The sequence below is a fragment of the Xenopus laevis genome, chromosome 7S (genome assembly GCF_017654675.1).
Source record: "Xenopus laevis strain J_2021 chromosome 7S, Xenopus_laevis_v10.1, whole genome shotgun sequence".
Taxonomy (NCBI): Eukaryota; Metazoa; Chordata; class Amphibia; order Anura; family Pipidae; genus Xenopus; species Xenopus laevis.
The window spans coordinates 6,352,732-6,373,893 of record NC_054384.1 but is presented as its reverse complement, the minus strand read 5'-3'; the positions used below and the strand labels follow the sequence as shown (position 1 = coordinate 6,373,893).

The following is a 21,162-nucleotide window of genomic DNA, read 5'->3' as shown; positions in this document are numbered from 1 at the left end:
AAAAATCGAACGATTTCCATTCGTTCGAACGATTGTAAGCATTCGATCGAATGAAAAGCATTCGATCGAATGCTTCGATCGTTCGATTCGAATGAAAATCGTTCAATCGAACGATTAAAATCCTTCGATCGTTCGATTCAAACGATTTTAGCGGGTGTTCGAAGTTCGCAAACTGTTCGCGAACGTTCGCATTTTTTGCCGGTGTTCGCGAACGGCGTTCGCGAACACCAAATCGGCAGTTCGCTACATCCCTACTGAGCAGTGCCACCTACCTGATAGCATGTGAAAAGCTGGATTTTTGGTGGCGTGTGGCAAGAAATGGGCATATTGGCAAAATTTAATGTAGTGCTTGGTTGTATTCAAGAATCCACCTGATGCCTTCACTATTCAACTACCTGCCCCTTAACAATTTTTCTATCAGGGAACTCTTTCCAGGTGCTGGAATATACACAACCATTTGGCACTGCCAAAGAACAAGAAAGTGATGAACCCCACTGTAAAATTAGAAAAAAGAAAGTGATAGCGTGCACTAGCATGGCCATGTATACATCTTCCATACAGAAACACACAAGCATAGAAACATCCTAAAAGGCAGCATTCTGGATGTCTGTAGAAACTATTATTTTAAAACACTAAAACTTCAAAATGGTCTATTTGTAGCCCTTAGGCACAGACCCATGGCCATTTTTAGCCAGGTCTATCTGTTTTAAAAAGTTTCTGCCGTAGTTTTTTTCTTTCTCTTTTTAATAAATAGCAAATGGTAACCATAAATGTAGTTGTGTCTGCAGAAGGTATAATTTGGAGGATATGGCCTGACCAGAGACAACTATAATCTCAATGAAAAAAAATGATAACTTTTCTAAACAAAGTGCATGTTGTCTGCATAGGGCTGGGCTTCAAAGTCTCACAGGCTGAGCTGTGCCTCACTGTTAAGCTGTTTTACTATATCCAGACACATTCCACAAATAGAGGGCTAGCACCAGGGCCTGCATTTCAAAATATACAGCATCTATACAGCCTTCTTTAGTGTAGTGTAATGTAGAGCAGAGCTGTTCAACTGGAGGGTCATATGCTGGATGTGGCACTCCATGGTATTTTTATTTCACCCAACCTTCTATTTTTTTAATGAAGAATTCCAGCCCCAAAGCAAAACAGGACAAGATGAAGAAAGGGAAATGTAGATCAAGGAACATTTGCATGATTGAGGGGGACCAACTGATATTTTTTGCTGGAGGACCTAGACTGGTCAATTTATATCCCCTGATTGTGTGGTTGGAATACAGCACTATTCTAGAGGAAGGCAGAGCAGTCATGTTAGGTCATGTCAGATGAGGTCACCAAATGAGCGCATCCAATGATCAGATTGTACTGGGCAGAACCCTCAGGAGAAGACCCATAACTGCACCAATGTGGTCCTTATCTAACAGTATCTTCTAACATGGCAGATAAATATCTGGATAATTTCTGTCCAGATATTAGTTGGGCAGGCTGTTAAATAGGATCTTTAAATAGTAAGCTGACCACTCTGTCTTGAGGGGCCTAGTAGGCACCTACTACTGGCCTGCTACTTTTTCTTTATGACAAATCCCTGCCCTAACGCAAAACAGAACAGTTATGTCAAAAGACTGGGGCAGGGAAGGAACATGTAGCTCATGCAACTCCTACATTGTTTAGAGGAAGCCACAAATATCTTTGCTGGAGGGATTAGGGTGGTCAAGTAACACCCCATGGTGATTGGACCTAATATTCCAGAGAAAGGCTGAGCAACAAGCCAGATCATGTGAATTGACATGACCAAATGAGCAGATACACCAATAATCTGGGCCATATCAGGCTGGTACAAAGATCAGAAAATATTGGGAGTTAGTTATTGGGGGTTGACTATAGCACCAACAATAAATATCTGGGTATGTTTCAACCAGATATCAGATACCAGATATCAGTTGGCCTGGGTAGGGTGATTTTAAGGCCAAACTAGAGGAACAAAGGACAAGGTATAAAACCTGAGAACCAGTGTAGCACTCAAGGGTTTTGCATCAGGCTGATTCCTGCATATTGTAAGAACTTGCAAGCTCATCTGCATGAACAAACAGATGACATAGTTGCACCAAGAAGTACCAGTAACCATGTGCTGCCAGGAAGACACAGATTGCACCTAAGAACATGCAAAACCTTATAAAAAAAAAAGTATAATAATCTGATTTGCTTTGCCAAAAGTCTTTTTTTGTAAAAAAAAAACCCCAAAAACCAGTGTTATAGGCAGAAAAGCTTCATTTCCAACACCGCAATCCATCTGATGTACAATTCATGTCATCCCCAGCCTGCGGGAAAGATGATCCTGATCCCCAGATCATAATATTATTATTTATTCCCTAATTTAGCAAGATTACAGAAGCATCAAGCCAAGTGGCTGAAAAGTGCCGTCTCTGTTTATTGTGGCTCGTCACTGAGAGAACATTTATAGTCCTTACACACTGGGTGGCCTGGGGGGTGTAGGCACGAGCGTTGCTTTTTCTGTGCCGCATCACGTTACACTGGTGCTGTTGCTTGTTCAAGGGGAATCAGTGTTGCCAGTGTATGTGCTTAATATCCAGCGTAAATGCCTGCTCCGTGCTTACTGGGAAAAACTGACAGACTAGGAATATCACAAATATCTACTGTCTTTATACATATGATCAGGTCAGTTAGGGGGAGATTTGGGGTGAGTGCTTATTTGTGCCCTGGGTACCCCTGGAACTATAGCAGGGTGACTGTTACCCCAATGTTTCTATATATCTGTAACCTTGTTATGAGCTAAGGGGGCCCAGTCTGAAGGTCAGTTAGGGGGAGATTTGGGGGAGTGCTTATTGGTGTCCTGGGTACCCCTGGAACTATAGCAGGGTGACTGTTACCCCAATGTTTTTATATATCTGTAACCTTGTTATGAGCTAAGGGGACCCAGCCTGAAGGCCAATTAGGAGGAGATTTGGGGTGAGTGATTATTTGTGCCCTGGGTACCCCTGGAACTATAGCAGGGTGACACCCCAATGTTTCTATATATCTGTAACCTTGTTATGAGCTAAGGGGGCCCAGTCTGAAGGTCAGTTAGGGGGAGATTTGGGGTGAGTGCTTATTTGTGTCCTGGGTACCCCTGGAACTATAGCAGGGTGACTGTTACCCCAATGTTTCTATATATCTGTAACCTTGTTATGAGCTAAGGGGGCCCAGCCTGAAGGTCAGTTAGGGGGAGATATGGGGGAGTGCTTATTTGTGTCCTGGGTACCCCTGGAACTATAACAGGGTGACTGTTACCCCAATGTTTCTCTATATCTGTAACCTTGTTATGAGCTAAGGGGGCCCAGTCTGAAGGTCAGTTAGGAGGAGATTTGGGGTGAGTGATTATTTGTACCCTGGGTACCCCTGGAACTATAGCAGGGTGACTGTTACCCCAATGTTTCTATATATCTGTAACCTTGTTATGAGCTAAGGGGGCCCAGCCTGAAGGCCAGTTAGGGTGAGATTTGGGGTGAGTGTTTATTTGTACCCTGGGTACCCCTGGAACTATAGCAGGGTGACTGTTACCCCTATGTTTCTATATATCTGTAAACTTGTTTACTGAAAGTTAAAACAAAGATGACATTTGAAAGAAGCGTCTCCAGCATACCTCCAGCTTTTGCTGCATTGCAACTCCCATCAACCTACAAGAATCCTCGGCTGCCTGCAGATAGTGGGATCTGTTGTCCAATCACAGCAGGACGTGCACCCCACAGTGGTTAAGCAGAACTTTACCCGCAGGCCAAACAGTCTGACATGTAACCGCTAAACTCTGTGATTTTTGTCACAAGTCCAAGCAATGCACACATTCAGAAAAATGAAGTTTAAATTCTTTCAGATGTATGATTGAGCCAATTTTACATGAAATTACATTCATTAAGGTCTGTATTTGTTCAGCGAGACTGCTGTTCCACTTAATGTCTAATAAAGAAAACAAACCATGGAGAAGCCAAATAACAGTCTTCCCCACATTCCGGTGGACCTGTTTTTGCAGTGAGAGCAAAGCCCCCCGGTTGCACAATGTAAGCCCTGTCTGGCCGATAGCAAATTTACAGGTGGGCGGAGCTTGGGATAAGATCCCCTCTCTGGGGCAATAATATTTATCAAGCAGCTTCCCCGCTCCACAAAACTATAGCCATAAGCTGTTAGTGAATGGTAGGAGTTGTAGTTGCAACAGCTAGATCAATGATCCCCAACCAGTAGCTCGTGAGCAACCAACCCCTTGGATGTTGCTTTCCATGGCATCAAAGCAGGTGCTTGTTTTGAATTTCGGGCTTGGAAACAAGTTTTAATTGCATAAAAACTATACGTATACTACCAAGTAGAGCCTCCTGTAGGCTGCCAGTCCACATAGGGGCTACCAAATGACTAATCATAGACATTATTTGGCACCCAGGGACTTTTTCATGCTTGTGTTGCTCCCCAACTCTTATTACATGTGAATGTGGCTCACGGGTAAAAAAAGGTTGGGGACCCTTGAGCTAGATGATATAAAGTCTTAGTTCAATTAATATTGATGGTCCTACACCTGCAGCCCCTCAGTTTACACAAAGGGGGTTGAGAGAGCACTACAAGGACATAATCCCTATTCTATTTAGCAGACCTGTTCTGCAGAAGGAGGGTCAGAAGGAGTGTGGAAGGAAACTGAAGTACCCATAGGAAACCCATTCAGACATACAAAGTGTTTTGTAGATAGTGCCCTGGCTAGAATCGAACCTGGGAAAACTAAAGTAACACTGCACCACTGTACTGCTTATTAGAGACCTGCAGTGGGTTAGATACCTGCCGAATACCTGCAAAGTGGTCAGGTTTCAAGGTCAAAGTTCCTGATTAAACAACCAGGCAGCTTTCCACAGGTACCCAGCCCTAGTGTCTGGTTCTGTTGCTGATCCGTCTCCAGAGTGAGGTCACATCTGGTTAAACTTTGCTAGTGCGGGTCGGGTTGTGGGTCAGGGATATAGCAGGGTGGCAAGTGTGGGTCAGGTTGTAGGTCAGCGGGTCCGGGTTGAGCATGGGTTGCCCAACTAGACCCATGCAGGACTCTAATGCTTATTGCTTACATATTGCAACATCTGGGGCCATGGAATGCTCATTAATTACAAACATTTTGTTTGTTTTAGTATTGTCCACATATTTCAGTCTCTGCTGTTGACATTTTGTGGTGCCCAAATGAGCCAGTTAATTGCCTGTCCTCCAAAATGGTTACTCCTCTAGATAAAGAATAGGAAATAGGATACAACATTCTCATGACATTACATTTGTAACACATTTATCTTCTTAGTGTATTGAGTTTCATTAAAGTAAAATAGAATTCTACCGGAAATCTCCTGGAGGAGAACAGAAATCTCTTTACATAATATACCCACTGTGCCAGTCTGACCAGCTTCCGTTTCAACGAATATTATTATATAATTAACAAAATGCAACTTTATGGTTTATTCTTCCAAGGTGAGGGATTTGAGTAAATCTCTAGAATGTATCCATACGGAGGAACTTTATTCTCTATAACACACACATGGAAGGACTTCCCAAGGTGGCCAAGTTTGACAGATGCATCATGGTGGCCATGTTATCTGCTTTGGTTGCTACCTCATTGGTTCAGACCTGCCATCAGTAATCTTGGATGCAACTGAATAGTTGGGACTGCCGTACCACCTACTGGGAGCCAGATATTGCCTTTCCTGGCAACAAAAAAAAACAAATTTGGTGTTCAGGCCTCCTCGGGCTTAAATTTATTAGGTGCCCCTACAGCAGCCCCTGTGCTTTTTGACCACTTGTGTGTTTGTGCAAACGTGTGAGGGGACAGTTATTTTCTCCATATATTTGGTGTGTACCCTTAGGGGTCTCAACTCTACTCCTAGGATTTATTTCTAGATAGATGAACATTCCATTAAGACTGAAAGAAAGAAGATTTCCCCTGGAGCATGAGCAGGGGTCCTTTATTATAATGGCAGGCAAGTTAGAAAATTCTCTCGCAAGGAACAGGGCAATGACCAGGTGTTAAAGGACCAGTGAAGTTTTAGGGCCAATTGTAGTGTTCAAAAAAACATGTTGGATTCCTTCCTAGCAACAGCAAGTGGAAGCAGTGATAATAACCAATCAGCCAGTAGCGGGATGCCAAATCAATTTAAATTTAGATCAGTGATTATCAGATGTATTTGGGTCAAGCCGACCTTTGATGTCCAACATCTGGCGAAGGCCCTTCCTTAGATTTTAACAAGGTTGCAAACATATGGAAATGTTGCTGAATTGGGCATCCAACCATAGACATTAATCAATATGATCTGCCAAAAACTCCGATTACATCCACATGGGTTTCTTCCACTTATTTATTATTAGATTTTCCAAAAAATGTGGTTTGCGGGGAAAAAATCTGAATTTCACGATTTTTTCGGATTTTCCACCTGAAAACTCTGATTTTGTATGCTTTTTTCTGAATTCTTCGGCATTTTGAAACCCAGTGCACATCAAAAAATCATTAGGACTTTTCCCAATGACTTATATGCAACTTCGTCAGGTCGGAGATGCCGGATTTTCTGATTCATTCTCTGATTCACTTTTTCCATCCTCGGGGTAAAATAAATTCCGAAAAATTCGTGATTTTTTTAAAAGTCCGATTTTATACTAAAAAAATCACAAATTTTTCAGGATTTAGTAAACAACCCCCTAAAAGTTCACTTATACCTGCAATCCCCAACCTTTTTTTTACCCATGAGCCTCATTCAATTGTTAAAAGACTTGGAGAACAAAATAAGCACGAACATGCTCTTTTTGGCTATTTAGTAGCCCCTATGTGAACTGGCAATCTAAAGGAGGACCTGATTGGCAGTTGAGAAACTCGCCTCAGGTGGCAGCACCCCACTGGTTACCAGGGGTGGCAAAAATGCAGCTTCTGGCAACTTTAAGAGCCAAATTTCCATTTTCAAATTTCCATCCGGACCCCATTTGGTGCCAAAAAGGTGAGCGTGGTTGGAGATGGGGGAGGGCTGCACAGGGTCCAAGATCGCCACTTTCAGTACATCTGATTTTCTGCAACAAAAAACTACGTCAAAGTCATCCCATATCTGGCCAGTCCTACGCTCAATTTTCATCTGATTCATTAAGAATTCTATTGCTTCATTATACATTTTACACAGGGACCTTGCGTTTTTAAGTTTTACCTGCAACTTACTTGCTGCTTTCAAAGTAAAAGTGTTGAGCACATCATTCCCTTGTTTGTTATAGTTATACAGGAGCAGTGACCAGCTCCATGTTGTAGCTCCCACCCTTCCCAGCTATAGTCAGGTGATCCCACTGGTGTCTAATAAAAGGGCAGCCAAGTTTGGGAGTTTTACTTTGAAAGCAGCAAGTAAGTTGCAGGTAACTTTGTAAAATGTATAATGAAGCCATAGAATTCTTTATGAATCAGATGTTATTTGAGTGTAGGAATGGCCATAACGGGGATGACTTTGAAATGTATCAATGTCTTAAATATATTGATAATGGGTTGAGTGCAGAGGACTCTTGTATTTGTCTATATGTATTTTGTGGTCACAGCCTCATTGCACGCCTAATGGTTTTAAAAATTAGTGGTCTTGAGTGGTGAACACAACTTTCCCTTGTTTGTTATAGGAGAGGGAATAGGCAATCTCCCCAAACTGGACTTCATGATGGACCCTCCAACCAGAAACTCTCAACACGCTAGAGGGCCCAGACCAAAGTTCGAGAACCACTTATTTTGATTAAGGGTTCGTCATGATACTGAGCTGGAGGTTCTATGAAAGATTCACATCAATGTCCACGGGTCTAATCCCCCATATTTATGCAAGCTCAGAATAAAATGACAACCCTGCAAACACCATTTCTTTGGATCAAACCCTTTTCAAGCCAATAGCTATTGTGAGGCTTCTGAAAGGGAAGACCCCCAAGTATTTCCTTTTCCAGGATGCTGGAGTCAAATTGAAATCACAACCCGTGCTCGGGGCCCTTTTGTGACTTGGCAGGGAAAGAGAGACGTCTCTGGTGCAACAGTGAGAGATCAAATGACTGCGGCTGCAGGAACTTTACCCAAACGGAAATATCTTCTTTATTGAGGGTGCAGGACATGGGTTTTTTGTTTCCATTGTGTATTTTATTTCCCTGGGACTAGAGTCTCAGATAATCTTTGAGACAGTCTGAGCTGGAAGCTAGAGAGGACAAAAGCCTTGAGACACAGGAGGAGAAAGGGAGAGTGTCTGGTCTTGCATGGTCAGCTGCTAACAAAAGCCAAGAGCATCTTCACTTCTCAAGCACTGAAAAGAGAATTGCTCTCAGTGTTTTCCCCTTCAGGCAGCCATGCTCTATTACATCACTCACTGGCTGGCTGAGCATGCTGGGAGATAAAGTTTGGCTTCGGCTGGGAGGCTACATTTAGAATGTCATGGCTGCATCATTATTGTATGATTTTCATTTTGACTGAATACTTTTTAAAAGGACCATTAGGGTCAGGGCAGACAGACAGATTCGGGGAGATTAGTCGCCTGGCTAAAATATAAATCACCGACGGGGTGGCACTCGGAGCAATTCGATTTCTGAAGTGGCCTGAAATTTCTGCATGAGAAAATTTCGGGCGACTAGGGAAAACGAATCGCTCCGAGTGCCATCCCGTCGGCGATTTTCATTTTAGTCGGCGGGGAGGCAGTTTGAGGAGATTAGTGGCCCCAAAGAAAAAGACATTTGTAGCCGGGTAGTGATGGGCGAATTAATTTGCCTGGCACAAAGTTGCGTCAAATTTCCACCTTTTCACAATTTTGTTCGTGAACATTTTCTAATTTCAAGGTTTTTTTTGTGTTGACGTTCGAATTTCACAATTCTTTAGTGAAAACTTTGAATTTCCCAATTTTTTGTGAACTTTCTATTTTCACGTTTTTTCGTGAGTTTTTCACCGTTTCACGAATTTTGAGGGAAATTTCGAGAATTTTTCGGCGAAGCGGGAAAATTTCGCCCATCACTATTGCCAGTCCCTTAAAAAAAAGAAAATAGCTGCCCCTAGGGCCCCTTAGGGCTGTAGGGTCCACTTGGCCTTAAAGAGATCAGCTATTGACAATACAATGGCATTCATATTTAAAGAAGATCTCCGCCCAGAAACCATTATCTGTCTAATGAAACAACAACATCATTCCCAGCGACTTTCTAATATACATTCATTAACAAAGTTCAGTGCTTTGAAAGTGTGTAAATGTAATGACAAGTGAAATCAATATCTGTCTGGCCGTTTATAGTCTTTGAACTACCGGTTCTGACTCCAGAAACAATGTACCAGCAAAGCTAAATAACAGGCTTAGAGCAGATCTGACACCTGCCACATTGGTTTCAAGTAGGGATGCACCAAATCCACTATTTTGGATACGGCCGAACCCCCGAATCCTTCTCGAAAGATTCGGCCAATACCAAACCGAATCCGAATCCTAATTTGCATATGGAAATTAGGGGTGGGAAAGGGAAAACACTTTTTACTTCCTTGTTTTGTGACAAAAAGTCACGCGATTTCCCTCCCCGCCCCTATTTCGCATATGCAAATTCGGATTCGGTTCGGCCAGGCAGAAAGATTCGGCTGCTGAAAAAGGCCGAATCCAGGCTGAATCCCGAACCGAATTCTGGATTTGATGCATCCCTAGTTTCAAGAGTCGGAACCATTGTGCAGAAAGGGATGAACCAATAAATACTGCTTCCAAAAGCAATGATTAATGAATGTATATTGGAAAGATGATTCTAATTCCATTTCCGTTCATTATGCAAGAAACTGTTTTTGGGTGGAGTTTTCCTTTAATCAGTAGCTTCCAAGTGCCACATTATAGCTGTACAGAATGAGCTGTAATCTCACCTTTAAGTGATGCCCCAAATATAAATTATTCAGTTAAATTGGCTCAGCATTTGTTTGTTTATTGTAAAATGGTTTCATTAACGCTGTGTTCAGCCTCTGTTCTAGTCTGAACAAAGCCCTGCCACCCCATTGTATTCAATGAAGCTTTGTTTCTCAGAATGATTAATGATCAATAGTGGAGCTCTTTTGTGATAAATAGTGATGGGTGAATTTGCGAAAAATTCGCGAAACGGCGCTGGCGTCTCATTTTTTCGTCACCGGCGTCCGCTTTTTCCGATTTTTTTTTGATTTTTTTATTCGCGCCTGCCAAATAAATTCGCCCATCACTAGTCATAAAAGCTGGGGAGTTGGATAAGAGGTCCAGCTGCTGGAGACCCTGGCCAAGATTAGGGGTAGGTAAGCGAGACACGTGCGGTGGGGGGTACAATCAGAGAAGGAGTGAGCGGAAGAGAGCGGGGAGTTGTGGGTCGAGCAGGTATGATGGTGTTTGGTCAAGCTGTTGGAAGGGAAGGGTTGTGAGTTAATACCTGGGGAGGGGAGGTAGAAGGCAAGGTGCTGGGCCAAGTAGCATTTTCCTTGGATACCCAAACTTCTTGGCTCAGCTCTGTTGGGACCCTCCACTCATCACCTCCCAACTGCTCAGCCTGCAGCCCTGGATTTTTATTAAAATGCCTAAAATACTTTTTGATCTCCTGCACAACACTGATGCCAGAAAAAGATACAAAGCAAGTTAAAGGGGTTGTTTACTTACAAGCAACTAGTTGTTTTCAGATAGATCAGCAGAAATAACGACTTTTTCCAATTACTTCCTATTTTCTATGTGTCACCGTTTTTCTAATATTGAAGTGTCATTTTTCACCTTCTAAAGCAGCTCTGGGAGAGGGGGTCGCCGACCCTGTAAACTGTTCTAAATGGATACATTTAGTTGATACATTTCTTATCTTTGTCCCCGCTGAGCAGAATCTCAGGGTTTCATTACAGGCAGCTGTTAGACTTGATACAATAGTTGCTAATACTCCAGAGAAATGTATCAACTCAATGTAAAATTGGAATAGTTGAAAGTCGGCGCCTGAATTACTGAGCTGTCAGACTCAAACACTAGAGACAGGGACATTCAATTTTAAACTTAGATTTTGGGCAAAAAAAAGTAAAAAAACAAATAAACAAATAATTTCTAAAACAACTGAACTGAAAAAAGTGTTTGGAAGGTGAACGTCCCCTTGAATTACATAAGAGACTTTTTGACAGAGAGCCCAGAATACTCAGCAACTGCATTTAGATACAATTGTAACTAAGTAGATAAGCAGGTCTCTTGGGGCAACTGAGACTCACGGCTTAAAGGGCATTTAAAAACATGTACCTAGAAACCCCAGGAATGTAAATGATAAACTGGCAAATTTTGTAAAACAGATGCGGTGTTTAGGGGGTGTGGTCACAAAATGGGCATGGTCAAAAGATTTCCGCAAGCAGTAGATAGTTTTGTCCCTCTTTCCATTGTTCAAATCTTGGGAGGAATGCCAATGCAACAGGATAGTGTTAAAAACTATATAAAAATGGAAACGATAAAGAGTTCAAGATTTTAGGACTTATCCTGGTGTTACTGGCCCTTTAATACAAGCTCTATCGTATCTCCCATGTTCAGTCGGAGGCTTCTGCACCGTGTAGTTCCTTATAAAATCCCATGTGCGGTGTGTAAGAAACCCCGGGCTTGGGCTGCCGTTTCATCACTCGGCTTTGTTTGAGCCTTTAATGAGATCTAAGTTGGGAGGCAGATAATTGATTGACTTGAGCATTATCCCTTATGTTAGATTAGGCTTCAAAGGGCTTAATTATCTGTTCAATAATTGCCATCATTACAGCGTCACTCCCAACACACGCGTTATAAATTGGCTGCGTCTTTGGAAGTATTTGGCGACCACAGTCTAGACCAGGAGTCCCCAACCTTGTTTAACTGTGAGCCACATTCAAATGTAAAAAAAAATTTTGGAGAGCAACATAAATATGTTCCTGGGAGAGTAAAATATGGGCTGTGATTGGTTACTGATATCCCCTATATGGACTGACAGCCTACAGGAGGTTCTGTTTGGCACATATACCTGTTTTTATGCAACCAAAACCTTCCTCCAAGCCTAAAATTCAAAAATAAGCACCAGGCCACTCAACATGTTGCCCATGAGCCCATGTTTGGGGATCACTGATCTAAACAAACACTTTTCTGCTTTACCAATGAATTATTAGCATTTGGCTCTGGTTCTTTTAGGTGCGTGACTCCTATTTTGCGGTATCTGCCTAGCAACAAGATACATATTATAATTAATATCTCTAAAGCACACATAGAGGCCCAGGTACATAAGAGTGGAGGATATGTTGGCATGGTTGGGTATAGGGGGTCCTATATTGTAACATAATGGTTTACTTATCCTTTAACAAAAAGTGTTTTGATTTTGCTTAGTTTCAAGGCCCGGGATAACCTCTTTAAATCATATGGAAAAAGAAATAAGTTTAGAAATGTTTTATTTCAATTAAAAATACAGACATACTAGACGTAAACTCTACATAATATAATATATATTTATATATATATATATATAAAAAGGGAAGAGCGCGTCGGAATGTACAAGGTGGCAGGTTACAATAGAGAAGATCATGTACACTTTCTATACACGGGTATTTACAGTTTTTACAGGTCTCCTTGCGTAGTATTTACAACACAGTAATTTACTGTAATTAGCATTAATTAGGAAGTTCCTCAAAAAAAGAAACAAGTTGCGCAGCTTCCGGGTTCAGGGAAGACCAGAGCACTTCATGTAAACCGAGAAAATAACATGCAGGTACCAAAGTCTTAATTAGCTTAATTTAGAGAAGGTCCTTCAGGCTCTGTAGGCCTCGCTTAGTGTCTCTGGCAAGTGTGAAGTCTCGATGTTTTAGGGACAGTTGTAAATTCTCCTTTCTGTAACCGGCACGAGAGTCCGGCACCGCAGTGACAACGCTGGAAAATCTCTAGCCCGTGAGAGCCTTTCCTCCTGTGCTTGGTGCACACTTGGCCTTCATCAAGGACCGGCTTGCAGATCTTTGACCAGAAATGACGGGCACAGCATAGACCTGGTGCACAGTCAGTTGATCGGAGGCAAACATCACCATCACGGCCTTTAGGATAGAAGAGAAAAACAAAACATGAGTATATGGATATCAATGAGCTACAATACCAAAAAATACTGGTCAATATAGGGAATGTTGTACCCCCTACTGTAAATGATAAGGATATTAAAAGTCACTGAGGGGTTGTTCTGTGACCATATAAAGACACAAGGCTGCAGGCTGAGTTATACAGGGAACTCTGAGTATCACTCATGTATTAGAAGGGATAGTGTACCCCCTACTGTAAATGATAAGGATATTAGAAGTCACTGAGGGGTTGTTCTGTGACCATATAAAGACACAAGGCTGCAGGCTGAGTTATACAGGGAACTCTGAGTATCACTCATGTATTATAAGCGATTATGTACCCCCTACTGTAAATGATAAGGATATTAGAAGTCACTGAGGGGTTGTTCTGTGACCATATAAAGACACAAGGCTGAGTTATACAGGGAACTCTGAGTATCACTCATGTATTATAAGGGATAATGTATCCCCTACTGTAAATGATAAGGATATTAGAAGTCACTGAGGGGTTGTTCTGTGACCATATAAAGACACAAGGCTGAGTTATACAGGGAACTCTGAGTATCACTTATGTATTATAAGGGATAATGTACCCCCTACTGTAAATTATAAGGATATTAGAAGTCACTGAGGGGTTTTGTGACCATATAAAGGCACAAGGCTGCAGGCTGAGTTATACAGGGAACTCTGAGTATCACTCATGTATTATAAGAACTGTTCTGTAACTAATAAAAATATGAAGAGTCTCATAATCGTAAAAAGAGAACAACGGTTGAGTACTTCTGTACTGCTAATATCATCATGTTTTACATGGAGGTGTATTTGTCTTTTACAATACCAGTGACATCACTAAGAACAGTCTATAAGGATTCCTTTTCAAGTTATTCATGGATCATGTGTATTACATAGCCAAATGCTTCCTATACTGGGGATATTTGTATTAAACCCACTTATAATCATCCTGCACAGACCCAGCATTCTATAGAAGTGTATCAGCCATAAGGCCTACCTTTAAAGGGCTGCATTCCAGATGGGGACGTGGTTAATTTGGAATGAGTATCCATTGTTGCATGATCAGCATTATTATAGTTTTCCAGAATGGTTTCTTCCAGGTATCCCTGGTGTTGGAAGCGCTCTTGATCTTGCTCCACAGGGACACAAATTCCTATAGGGAAAAAAAAGGAGAATTTAGATGTGTATTCGCATTTCGGTGACAACCCCCCCCTCCACTCCAAGGCACAAAGAAGTGGTTGCAAAGAGCCTATTTAAATACCTATTATCATAATGTAATCACCTGCGGCCCTTCAAATGATGCAGAAGAAGGAGACAGTGTGAATTAGTGATGCACTAGTGAGCCCCATGGAGCGCACAAACAATAGGCGACCTACATTCTCAGCAGGACAAGGCAAAGCTAACCTTAAATTGGGCAGTTACCGATTGTAATGTTAAAGGCAACCTCTGGATTGGACTCTGTTTTGGAGAAAACCTTCATGTTGCCCAACGTATTCATCCATTAAGGGGACAACGTCATTAGATTTTAAATAGGCTGCTTTTGATGTCAATTAGCGAGGCATTACTTTCAATGTCTGGATAAATGGGGATAGGGGTTGTGGACACATCACAGCCTTTTCATGTCACTTATAAACAAATGCCGTTATGCAATGATGTGGGGGGGGGCTACTATTTAATTGCGTACACGGACTGAAAGACACTTTTACACTTGCAGAATCGCTTTGATCAGAACGTGACGAGAGTGGCTTAAAGTCACAATTTTAACTTGTACTTTAGCAGCAGCTACGGATATACTAATGACTTATGGGGTTTGTTAATGTGGCAGTGAGTATTTAGTTACCCTTTAAAGATATCTGCCGCTTAACGGTATATCCATTGCCATGCATGAAGCGTCATAAAAGAAGCCGAAAAGCACGAAACAATTGGTATCTTTGAAATGCTTATTATTTTCGTTATGTTACCATAGCAACAAAGAAATATCTAGCTTTATGCTCAGTAGTTGAAGGAAGGCAAATCATTAAAAAAAGTTACTAAAAGTAATGGCAAGGAAATACATCTCCTTGCACTGAGTGGGCACAGTATAAAAATGTCAGGGTGGGAGCAGCGAGTCTGCTTGTTCCTATCAGATAACATTCTAATGTTCTGTAAATGGGGAAAATCCTTGGGTTGCACTCAGCGGTAATGGGATTTTAATATATAAAATTGCCTGGTGTCATATAAATAAACATATCGCGCAATCAATCACTGATACCATCAGTGGTAGAATTTGAGCCACTTCTTACCGTTGCTACAGTAGTTGCCTGTGCAGCACATGGCGTCCCTCAGGCAACGCTTTCTGCGTTTCCGGCATGCCAAGCAAACCAGAGAGTTGCCGTTTCTGGAACTGTGACAGAATTCATCAAGGGCACAGTCATCATCTTCCGTGCAACTGTAGAGCTGAGGGACACAAGAAGAACAGAAACTTTAGGGTGGGGGATATCAGAATGGGTGGAGCTGTACTGTAACAGGTGGGCACTGCAAGAATGGAGAACTAACTAACTAGAGTTGTATGTATGGCTGCAAATAACAGGGGAAAATGACAGAAAACCTATAAGAACAAAATCACAGGATGACGGCAAGAGATCCCAGAATAATACAAGGAAGTGACAGAATGTTTGAAAATCACAAAATGATACCAGGGGATTGATATAAAATGATACAGGGGAATTTCTTGTGAGGAAATCACAGAATGATATAGAATATTAGAAGGAATTCACAAAATGATACAGAATATTAGAAGGAATTCACAAAATGACACAAAGTATTAGAAGGAATTCACAAAATGAGACAGAATATTAGAAGGAATTCACTGAAAGATACAGAATATTAGAAGGGATTCACAAAAAGATACAGAATATTAAAAGGAATTTGCAGAAAGACACATAATATTAGAAGGAATTCACAGAAAGACACATAATATTAGAAGGAATTCACAGAAAGATACATAATATTAGAAAGATTCACAGAATGATACAGAATATTAGAAGGAATTCACAGAATGATACAGAACATTAGAATGAATTCACAGAATGATACAGAATATGAGTAAGAATTCACAGAAAGATACAGAATATTAGAAGGAATTTGCAGCAAGACACATAATATTAGAAGGAATTCACAAAAAGATACATAATATTAGAAAGATTCACAGAATGATACAGAATATTAGAAGGAATTCACAGAATGATACAGAACATTAGAATGAATTCACAGAATGATACAGTATATGAGAAAGAATTCACAGAATGATACAGAATATTAGAAGGAATTCACAGAATGATACAGTATATGAGAAAGAATTCACAGAATGCTACAGAATATGAGAAAGAATTCACAGAAAGATACAGAATATTAGAAGGAATTCGCAGAATGATACTGAATATTAGAAGGAATTCATAGAAAGATACAGAATATTAGAAGGAATTTGCAGAAAGATGACAAGTATATTGCATACTGATTTAGGGAATCATGGAATTACACAGGGACACTACAAGTGGAAATCAAAGGGAAATGACAAAATACTGCAGAGAGTACAGAACAATATAAGGGCAATCATAGAATGACAGAGGTAGATGACAGAATGTTTTAGTTAAAACCACAAAATGCTTTTCTGCCTCTACACTTGCCACCCAATCAGCTGAGCTGACAGCAGCCCTTGCATCACTAGAGCAGCCTTCCCTTGCACACCAGCTAGCATTTAAGGATTAAATAACAGCTGTCATTTGTATTCCCACATGTTAACAGCCAGTACCCACTGTGTTGCCCCCCATAATGCCTAATAAATATATTTTAGAGAGAGAGATGATGATAGATAGATAGATAGATAGATAGATAGATAGATAGATAGATAGATAGATAGATAGATAGATAGATAGATAGATAGATCATAGAGAGAATGAGACTAAAACCATTTCTAAAAGTATTTGACAACGTTTCAGGCACATCTAAACTCTCCTTTAAAGCCATAAAACATCTACATTGAACCATCTGAAAGTGTTTCCCTAATATAAAGAATAGGAATGACCCCCAGTCTTGTAGCCTAAGAGGAGAGAAGCAGCTGCGGCCAGACTTTAGGTTGAGTAGAACAGGCACTTACCGGGTAGGCATCCAGAGGTTGGTACTTGTTGGCAATATCATATAGGGAGTCCGGACTGACGCTCACAGGGTAGTAGCCAATGGGCTGACCTGCTGGTGCCGCCGGCACATTCTTGATGGAGTTGGAGTTGGTCATCATGACAAAGCCAAGTGCCCCATCCAAGATAAAACCCCAAAAGACAATAAGAGGCACCGGGAACATGTTGCTGCCCATTCCTCTGTCCAACCAGACTCAGTAACCACAATGGCAGGATGAGAATTCACAAGTCCTCCCAGATAAGTCCCTTTGATGCTGCAGCGCCGGCTCCGACTGTCGCGCTCTGTGCTGAGTTCTGGAGAAGCTTCCGACGCGCACCGGTATTTATAGCGCTGGGTTTGTTTGCGCACACGCCCCTCCGCTCTGAACAACAAAAGACAAGGAATTGGGATTTCAAAGCCCTGCGATTTATGACGCTCCAGCAAAAGCCTAAATCACAGGGCAGACTGGCAGCCAGGGATTTCACAATAATTATAATTATCAATTAATTCTTCTTCTTTTTTTTTCTTTTTGGCTTTTTGCAAGATCACACAGAGCTCCCTGCAGAAAGGATTGCGAAACCAATAAGGATAAATGAGGGAAAACATTTATAGTATCTCCTCATCTCCGACTGCATGATAGGGGATTTCTGCAACTGGGATCGATTGCAAGCTCTGCTGCCAGTTACAGGCATGTCTTTAGGGTGCTTTATTGGGGATAAATGTTCCCCCTGCCTTCATCTGTGACTTGATGCTAAATACAGAACTGCTCTCACCTCTTTAATTCACATAAACCTTAATTTCACAGCTGACTTATTATAAGGCTTGGCTTTGTTTAAATATGGAATACAATCTATATCAGTCTGCATTTAAATCATGAGTAAATATACCTGTTTGCTTTATAACAGTTCTTCATGTCTTTGTAACTATATAGAGTGCTGAATCATGTGGCCCTCACTGCACTTCATTTGCCCACCCATAATATATGAATTTGACTTTCCTTTTAACAGGGTCCAAATTGGGTCCACTGGTGGTGGGGGGGGCACACTAAGCTGTAGTTTTGAGTAGAGGAGTATAAGTAGGACTTTAGGGAAGATTGCCCAGAGGTGGGCAAGATGGTGGCAGTAGTGAATATTGGTGGTAATAGGGCAAGAAGGTGATAGTAGGGCAATATGGAGGCAGTAGGACAAGAAGGCGATAGTAGGGATATATAGAGGCAGTAGAGCAAGAAGGTGGTAGAAGGGCAATATGGAGGCAGTAGGGCAAGCAGGTGGTAGTAGGAATGTAGAAGCAGTAGGCAGTAAGGCAAGAAGGTGGTAGTATTGCAATATGGAGGCAGTAGGGCAAGAAGGCAATAGTAGGGCAATATGGAGGCAGTAAGGCAAGAAGGTGGTAGTTGGGCAATATGGAGGCAGTAGGTAAAGAAGGTGATAGTAGGGCAATATGGAGGCTGTAGGGCTAGAAGGTGGTAGTAGGGCAATATGGAAGCAGTAAGGCAAGAAGGTGGTAGTAAGGCAATATGGAGGCAGTAGGGCAAGAAGATGGTAGTAGGAAAATATAGAGGTAGTAGGCATTAAGGCAAGAAGGTGGTAGTAGGGCAATATGGAGGCAGTAGGGCAAGAAGATGGTAGTAGGAAAATATAGAGGTAGTAGGCAGTAAGGCAAGAAGGTGGCAGTAAGGCAATATGGAGGCAGTAGGGCAATTTTAAGGCAGTAGGCAAGATTGTATCAGTTATACAAGTAGAACCATATTACAGTAAAGCAATATAGTTGCAAAAGGGCAAGACAGTGGTAGTAAGGCAATATGGGGGCAATAGTACAAGACTTTGTCAGAAGGACAAGATAGTGGCAATAGGGAATATTGGTGATAGTAGGGCAATATGGAGGCAGTAGGGAAAAATAGTGTCAGTAGGACAAGAAGAACCATATTTCAGTAAAGCAATATAGTTGAAATAGGAGATATTAGCAGTTGGACAAGATAGTGGCAATAGGGCAAGATGGTGGCAGAAGGGCTGACATAAGTACGGCAAGATAAGAGCAGAATGGTGAGATGTTACAATGGGGAGCACACTGGGGCAGGGACTGATGTGAATGGTGTATAATCTCTAAAAAGAGTTGCAGAATCCATTCCTGGAGCTCTATATAGTAAAGAATTTTGGCGGCTCATAAATTAAAAAAAGGTGTCTGGGGCAGAAAAGGATTCGGGATCATCAAATATTGATTATATTAGCAGTGGTCACATTGAACAAAAGGTGTCAGGCTTCTGTGTCACAACCTTCTAAAGAGACTCAAGTCCAGGCGACAATGAGAGATAATGTGTCACATACACAAGTTTTCACTCTCCCATAAGTGGGTGTCAACCAGTGATCAGGGTGTGGGGCTTTTATAAAACACAATTTTCTTGCACCTTGATTGGTTGCTCCAATAAACTCTCCCTAGTGCTGAAGTTACTGTGGTACGGTCAATATATCGGGGGGCCCTTCCTCGGGTGAATAGTTAATGATCAGTGTGTATGTATGGGGGTCATTGGTCAGCAGCAGACTTGATAGATCAATCAAATGTTTTACTTATGTGCAGGGCAGCCATCAGGGGGGGACAGGGGGGAGAGTTGTAGGGGGCCCCGAGGGTAAGGGGGCCCCGGCCATGCCACACTTACTTGATTAGCCGGGCCCCCATCTTTCTGAGAACTGCTGACTTCGGGAAGACTTGGACGTTTAAGGGGCCCTGGCCACCAATTTTCTTATAATGTGGGGGGGGGGGCTGGCCACCAATTTTGGCCACCAATTTTATTTTCTCCTGTGGGGTCCTAGCCACCAATATTTTTTAATGGGGGGGTCCTGGCCACAATTTTTTTTTTATGGGGGGCCCTGACCACCAATATCTTTTTATTTTTTATTAACATGTGGGAACCCTAGCCAGCAATATTTTTTTTGTTTTTTTACTGTGTGGTGGGGAGGGCAGACCTGTAGGTGGGGCAGCCCAGGGGGCCCAGGAAATTTTGTCGTACGGGGCCCTGCGATTTCTGATGGTGGTCCTGCTTATGTGGGTCCAGTTGTATGCAACTTGGGGGGCTCTAAAACTGCTCCGGGTCATGGCATCACAATTATCCATTTGGGCATTGGCACCTATTCTATGATACACATTGACTCTGTGGATATGTCTCTTATTTCTCTCTAACATAAGGAATGCCTAGTTGCTGGCTGAGGATGCTGGGAATTGTAGTTTGCAACAGGGTCCAGCATTAATGGTTTATATAGAAGCATTCATATATGAGAGAAAAAATTCAGGTGCCAGGGGAAGGAACCCCACTACTGTACAGCCGTAGTATATTCTAGGCAGCATACATCACACTAGCACTTCATTAATGGCTTAGCTTCTTGTCTGAACCCCTTGTAATGTCATCGCTGTGACCCCTAGTGGTTAGTCATGGTAATACACCAAGGTGATGAAAAGTTACAATCATTAGCGAAGGAATGTCTTTAACAGTTTAATTGCCACAAACTCCAACTATTCCACACAATAATAAGCACAGAGATGCAGTGTGCTCTTTTAATTCTAACTTTCAAGATTGCGTAATATTAAGAGCTTCAGGTATTTCACTTGGTTCTGCGCGTTTTCTTGGCAGTCAGTGACCTTTTTAATTTCAGGGTGTGCTATTTACGGCTTTCCCCCAAAATGAAAAGCTAAAAATAACTTACTAAGAGTCGGATCAATTGTTTTAAGAATTTTGACCATTTTTATTCATGTTGTTGTCTCAAAAAAGTGCAATTTGTATTTAGCCCTCATTAGCACCCCAAATCTCCCCCTAACTGGCCTTTAGACTGGGCCCCCTTAGCTCATAACAAAGTTACAGATATATAGAAACATTGGGGTAACAGTCACCCTGCTATAGTTCCAGGGGTACCCAGGGTACAAATAAGCACTCACCCCAAATCTCCCCCTAACTGGCCTTTAGACTGGGC

General features: G+C 41.8%; 1 protein-coding gene across 1 annotated transcript; it reads right to left on the bottom strand.

Moving 5' to 3' along the window:
- Positions 1 to 12,371: 12,371 nt before the first annotated feature.
- On the bottom strand, positions 12,372 to 17,500 carry dkk1.S (dickkopf WNT signaling pathway inhibitor 1 S homeolog). The gene is given in 4 exon segments (NM_001085592.1): positions 12,372 to 13,021; positions 14,049 to 14,204; positions 15,334 to 15,487; positions 17,187 to 17,500. Coding segments are annotated over 4 exon segments (780 nt in total). The 5' UTR covers positions 17,400 to 17,500; the 3' UTR covers positions 12,372 to 12,764.
- Between the last annotated feature and the right edge of the window lie 3,662 nt (positions 17,501 to 21,162).